Source organism: Marmota marmota, unplaced genomic scaffold (genome assembly GCF_001458135.2).
Source record: "Marmota marmota marmota unplaced genomic scaffold, marMar, whole genome shotgun sequence".
In the NCBI taxonomy this organism is placed as follows: Eukaryota; Metazoa; Chordata; class Mammalia; order Rodentia; family Sciuridae; genus Marmota; species Marmota marmota.
This window is the reverse complement of record NW_026000005.1, coordinates 17194863-17201726: the sequence shown is the minus strand read 5'-3', so window position 1 is coordinate 17201726 and position 6864 is coordinate 17194863. Positions and strand designations below refer to the sequence as shown.

General features: G+C 40.7%; 1 protein-coding gene across 4 annotated transcripts in view; it reads left to right on the top strand.

Annotated features, from left to right (window-relative positions):
- Positions 1-1231: 1231 nt before the first annotated feature.
- Sf3b1 (splicing factor 3b subunit 1) overlaps positions 1232-6864 on the top strand; it is a 41155-nt gene continuing 35522 nt past the window's right edge. For 3 of the 4 annotated variants that reach the window (XR_007349422.1, XR_001503016.2, XM_015481185.2), the window contains exon 1: positions 1233-1386. Coding sequence is in view for 1 of the 4 variants with exons in the window: in XM_015481185.2 (XP_015336671.1) it covers positions 1359-1386 (28 nt within the window). In the remaining 3 variants the exon portion in view is untranslated. Of the gene's footprint in view, positions 1387-6864 lie in introns of all 4 variants that reach the window. The other variant, XR_007349423.1, reaches the window with a different exon arrangement.

The following is a 6864-nucleotide window of genomic DNA, read 5'->3' as shown; positions in this document are numbered from 1 at the left end:
TATTTCTAATTGGGCCTAGTTTAGTTGAAAGAAACAGAAACCCACTCAGAGGTGAGTTCAAGAAAAGTAGTTATTATTTAAAGGATTAGCCTTAAGAAGCTTGTAGCTGAAGGTAGTTCAGGATTCAAGGTAGCTGTGGGGTCTAGGGCAGAAGTTTGGGATTTTCATTCTGTGTAATGTTATTAAAGCAATATTTTCTTCTGATTCTTTTGATTCAATAGCATACTTCCAGTTCAAATTTCCAAAAGAAGGAATCTTGACTTAGCAAAAAAATATTCTGTTGTCTGTGGGTAGGGGGTCCTATATTCCAGGACAGGTTTTGATAGATGGCTAGGTGCCTCTCTCTTCCTGGAGAACAACCCAGCACTGTATGGTAAGGCTGGGTGAAATAAAACTCTAGTTTTGGAATTTGAGACATAACTAAAAGGCAGATGAAATTTATTTCAAGCCTGGGGTAGGTAGAATCTGATGTCTCCTTAGTACAGGAGACCTCTGGAAAACTTAGTACTGCAGACAATCCTGTGACAATCCTTTCACCTGTGAAGATGGGTGTGTGTGTGTGTGAAGCTAGAGAGTTGAACCCGGGGGCAATCTGAGCTACACACCGGCCCTTTTAATTTTCTAAATAAATGTCTTTTTATTTGACACAGGGGTAAGTTGCTGAGGCTGCCCTCGAACTCCCGATCCTCCTGCCTCCCGGAATTGCTAGGACTACCGGCATGTGCTACCGCGCCCGGCTAACTTACCTATCTTAATGGGCTACTGGTGATGTTCAACAATGTTTGGGACAAACACAAACAATATTTGTTTACAACAAAATGTAAACAAAACGCCTACCCAAATGAAAATCATTGAAAGAAAAATGAATCTGAATTACAGCGCGGAGGATGAGACTGCGTTTACTGTCTCATCCCTGAGCACTCCAACACCTAAGACGCGCTAAAGAATTCATTTTTTTCAGCCCCAAGACGCTTTCCAGGGAATGTGGAGAAAGGGGATAGATGGTCTGTGGTCTCTTCCAATCCTGAAATTATAGTGTTTCCACAGCGTCCAGTCTTTCTCGCCCCAGTTTCTCCTCGACAAACAAAGCTATTTACTTAAAGCCTCTAACGCCTACCCTGTGCTTTTCTAGGGTCTTAACCAAAGCCGCCACCCAGCCGAACCCTGGCTCCTCCCACACCCACAATGCACTTCGCGGTTCCATCTAGGTGGCTGCTCTATCACGTGTCACCCGACGGAGCGCGTTCCCGCTTGGCGCATGCGCAGGGAGCAGTCGCCCGCTATTTTTCTCCGTGGCGGCGGCGACGAGCGGAAGTTCTTGGGAGCGCCAGTTCCGTCTGTGTGTTCGAGTGGACAAAATGGCGAAGATCGCCAAGACTCACGAAGGTAAGCGGTCTTTCCCTACTTACAGGCCTTTTTCGCTGACAACGTGCTAAGACCCTGTCTTCCTAGGCTTCTGCTTCTTCCTGTAGTTCAGTTAGTAGGGGCCGGTCCCGCGCTTCGGAGTCGGGGCCGACTCTTTGGCGTCAGCGGTGCAGGCCACTGCCCCGCGTAATGGCGTCCTTACTCTTACACCCCCGACAGGCGCTTTGTTCCGTGTTTGGATGCTGCTGCTTCACAGTTGCTTCTCTTTTCTGGCCAGAGGGCCTCGTTTGGGCGGCTTGCTGAGGAGGATTCCAAGGCAAAGGTTCGGGGAAACGGGCGTGGGAGGAAAGTCTCTTCCGCCTCTCGGCACTTTCGTGGGCATAGTTTGTGCATCTGAGAGCCAGAAAAGCACTGAAACACGGCAGCCGCTTTTCCGGCTGCACTAAATCGAGTTTGGTTAAAACGAGGCCCGTTACTCCTAACCCGGGTAATGAGTGTCTTCAGGCATCCGGGTTACGTGATTATTTTTCTTGCACGAAATGATTTGGACGTAAAATCTGATAGTTTCCTCCCTTAATCACTTCTAGTGTAATATTTGTGTTTTCCTTTGCGTGACTGTTGTAGGTGCAGGCAGAAGAGGGAAAGGCATAGTACTTTTGTTAATGACCGAAGCTTTCAAGATAGTTGATCGTTCTGTGGTATACAAAATAAGGAAAATGTTGTCCATGAGGGAGTATTCAAATAAGCCAGGAAATGGGGCAAGGGAAGTTGGAACAACATTTTTTTTATTTCTGACTCAAAATTCAAGATTTGCACTGAACACAAAGCTAACGAGAAAGAGACATTTATTTTACAGTCCCTCCTAGGTGTGTGGTATTAGTCTATGAGTGTAACAGACTAAAGCTATCAAAATTTCATTCTGGTGGGGGAAATAGACGCGTATATATCGTAATTATTTTATGAGGCCAAATAAGTGCATAAATAGAAGTCAAAGCAACATGTTTTGTGTAACGGAGTGATTAATTTATGCTCAGTTATTTCACAGAGGTGGTGACGTGTCCCTGGTCTAAAAGGATCAATCAGATTTAAATTAGGGAAGAACATCTGAGCCTGAGAGAACATCATGTAACAAGGCAAAGAGTTGTGAAAGGTGTGCTTGGGTAGTCTGCTCTGGCAAGAAAAGAGGGTGCAAGGAGAAAATCAGTAGATGAATCTGGAAAGATTGGTTAGGACCAGAAGTTGAATGTCTTTGAATAGTTGGGATATCCTGAGGAACTGAAAATCCAACACTTTTTAAACCTACAAGTGTTCTTAAGCCTTATTCATTTGTCTTAAGGACCGTTTTAATGTATCTTTTGCAAACTGATTAGAAAATAGGACGATGTTGCTATTTTTGTTTATTCTGGGGTAGATTATTCCTATGAGGGCACTTTGTAGCTTTGATTACTTGTTTATTGGTTTCTTAACTATAACATACCCTTGGTCAGGAAAATCAGAAGGAGTTACCAGTTTCCCTACATTTTAGAAACCAGCTAAAAGCCTTGGTGGATTGCATTTTTTGGCCAAAATTGCCATTTTATTTGGGATTATTAGTGTGAATTAAGTGTGGAAAAGAAGATACTGGAAGATTTGGTTTTAGTATCTGATTACTGTTTGCAAGCAAGATATTTATTGTTCATTACTGTGGGATAGATAGATCAGAGTGATACGTTTTTACAAGTACATATCGTATTTACATGGCTTCTTGCTCCTTTTGTCTTGGCATTTTCCTTGAGAAGTCTATTTTTATTAAGTCACTTCGATAACTTTGAGTAGAATTAATTTCTTGCTTTCTTTTTTAAAGGTTGTGCTACTGTAGGTCTTAGTGTAAATGTTTATTATGTTTACTTAGCAGTCTGTTATTTTTTTTCCTTCTATTTCGAGATTATTGCATATGGGAATTATGCCCTGATATCCTCAGGGCTTGATACATGCACAAATAGTTAATAAACTTTTTTATTTAAAGGCTGTACTGAGGATTGAACCTACCGGCACTCTACCACTGAGCTACATCCACAGCCCTAAAGAGGGCATTTAAATTTATCTTTGGTAGGCTTTGCTACTTCTCTTTGGCTTGGATAGATGAGAACCAGACTTATTTATGTACTGGGAAACTCCTGAATTGAAAGGGAGAAATGTTGAGTTAGCATCAGTTTTTTGTAGGTTTTGAACACTGCAAGGTTTGGTTTTGGCTTTCCAATAACTAGAAAATAAAATTCCCTTTTCCTTCTCCCATGTAACAGTTTGCTCCAGAAAGTCACCAGTTGTGGGGTGAAGGATGGATTAAAGGAAGGCAGAGCAACAACCGTTCTTAGGCTGTTGGATTATTTGAGAGGAGGACTTGGATTTGAACCTCACTAGAGCGACTTTTAAAATTGTATAATACTTAATTTTTACTTCGGAGTTCATCATATTGCTTTTTTAAGTAAAAAAAGATTATCTGATCTTTTCATCCTAAATAATGTTGCTGGTGAAGACATTTCTTTTGTTGTACCTTCTAGTATGTATTTTTTTGGTGGGGAGGGGGGCAGGTAGTCGGAATTGAATTTGGGATACTCAACCACTATGCCACACCCCAGCCTTATTTTGTATTTTATTTAGAGACAGGGTCTCACTGAGTTGCTTAGTGCCTCACGGTTGCTGAGGATGGCTTTGAATTCTTGTTCTTCTTGTCTCAGCCTCTGGAGTCTCTGGGATTACAGGTGTATGTCCTCAGCTAGTATGTTTTTAAAGTAATGGCTGCATCAGTTGTTTGTGCTTGCATCTTGGGAGGTCAGTAAATACTGCTTTCAGACTGAAATAGTACAACAATAGTACTTTACTGCATGGTTTTTTTCATAGGCTATTCCCATCATTGAGCCATGCAGAAACTTTTTTTTTTTTCCCTCCTTACTGTCACAGCCTTTTTTTTAAGTTCCTGGGATTGAACCTAGGGGTGCTTAAGCACTGAACCACATTCCCAACCCTTTTTATTTTTATTTTGAGACAGGGTCTCTCTAATTTGCTGAGGCTGGCCTTGTATTTGCGATCCTCCTGCCTCAGTCTTCTGAGTAGCTGGGATACAGGTGTTTTGTCACCGCAACCAGCTTGTCATAGCCTTTACAAATATTTCTATTAGGATCAGCCTTCACATCCTCTTTAATCAACTTGATTAATTTTTACCCTGGTCAGGGAGGTTTATACTTTACAGTGTTGAAAGATAAAAAGAGCTAGACTTATTCAAATCAAATGTTTTGGGCCTTTTCTGCATGTTAACTTGTGTTGAGTGTGTACAATTAGGTTGGGTGTGTAGCTGTGGTAGAGTGGTTTACCTAGCATGCATATGGTGCTGGGATCAAGTCCCAGCATTACCAAAAAAATAAATTTATGTGCATCTAGCAGTATTTGAGCTGATTTTATATACAAAGAAAACCACTCACTGCTTTGTTTTGGAAGGGGAAAGATGGTTTAGCAAAAAATTCCATATATTGGCTTGTTTTACCATTAATTCCTTGAATTGGAAAATTTGGGTTACCACAAAGCTGAAAAAGTTTCTTCCTTAATTCTTTGCTTGAGGAATGACTGGAATAAGTAGTTTTATTATTCTGAATCTTGCTGTGATTTTTTGTTTTCCTTTATTTAGTTGTTGTCTTGGTTACAGATTTTTGGTGTGAATATTGCTAGTAAAAATTAAAAGGAGAAAGTAAAATTTGCTTACAGGTTTAGAAAGACTTTTTTCTTCCTGTAGAACTAATTGTTTAAGAATCGATTTTCCAGTATTTTCTATAGTGTTGAGTAAAATAATTTACACTATAGTTAGTTGTCTTATTTGGATTTTGTTTAATGAAAAGCCTGAGAATTGGGTTGCAGAATACATTTCCTGTTTTTTTTTTGGGGGGGGGATGTCTTTTAAAAATCTCATTTGAAGCTGAATGTGGTGGCACACACCTGTAATCCCAGCAACTCCAGAAGCTGAGCAATTTAGCAAGACCCTGTCTAACAATAAAAATTAGAAAGGCCAGGGTTCAATGCTAGAGTGCCTCTGGGTTCAATTCCCATTCCTATCTCCTCCCCAAAAGTCTTATGTTTGGGAAATACTTGGTCACCACTTGTTTCTGGCTAGATAAAAATAGATTTCACTTATGGAGGGACACTCAAAAAGGGGTCAGTGAATTTAACATCTGAGAGCTGTCTTATAACATGTAATAAACAGCAAATAGTGCATCAAAAATAATCCTGCTTGGTAGGTAGGTACGGTGACCCGAAAAAACAGATACTTGGGAATCTGAGAGAGGATGATCACAAGTTCAAGGCTGGTCTGGACAATTTAGGGGACACCCTGTCTCAAAATTAAAAGAGCTGGGGGTATAGCTATGTGGCAGAGTGCCTGTGGGTTTAATTCCTAGTACTGCAAGATGATAGAAGGAATGAATGAATAACTGTCCAAATTGAAAACAAGGAATGAAGAAGCATCAAGGAGGAAGAAATGCTATAAGCTGGGACATATGTGAGATATAGAAGAAAAGGCACAGGAGGGGAAACCAGAATTGTTGGGAAGCAGTTAACAGTTATATCAGTGGCATAAGTTTTTTTAAAAATATTTTTTAAGTTATACATGGGCACAATATCTTTATTTTGTTTATTTTTATGTGGTGCTGAGGATCGAACCCAGGGTCTCACATAGAGGTGAGGCTCTACCACTGAGCCACAACTCCAGCCTCAATAAGTTTTTTATTTTAGTTTAATTCTTAGAGCTTAGATCTTTAGGTCTTAGTTTTTATTTTTCCTTTCTTTCCCTTCCTTTCTTCTTCCCTTCCTTCCTTCCCTTCCTTCCCTTCCTCCCTCCCTTCCCTCCCTTCTTTTCTTCCTTCCCTTCCTTCCCTTCCTCCCTCCCTTCCTTCCCTTCCTTCCCTTCCCTCCTTCCCTTCCCTCCCTTCCCTTCCTTCCCTTCCTTCCTTTCTTCCCTTCCTCCCTTCCTCCCCTTCCTTCCCTTCCATCCTTCCTTCCGTCCTTCTGTCCTTCTTAGGGCCTTGTGCATGTGAGGCAAGCACTCTACCAACTGAGTTGTAGCTCCACACCAGGTCCTAGTTTTAAAATACAAAACAGCGGGTTTTCGGTTATATCTTTGATGTCAAATAATTCCCAGATAAAATATTAGATGTTTATATCAGCAAAGTTTTTGTAATTTTATTATCATTATTTTGAGAAAGGGAAATCTATTGTTTTTTAATGTGGTTTTGGGGATTGAATCCAGGGCCTTTGCATGCTAGGCAGTTTCTGTACTTCTTATCTATACTCTCAGCCTATTCTATTTTTGAATGAATTGAGAAGTCAAATATGCTAGTCCCCTAGATTATCCATAAACATATTAATGCTGTTAATTAACATCTGTCTTCTGTACCTTCTAGCAGAGTATTTATTTTTTGATAGTTGAAAGTATGTCAGAAGCAGAAGCCCCCTCCAAAAAGCCGGGGGGGGGGG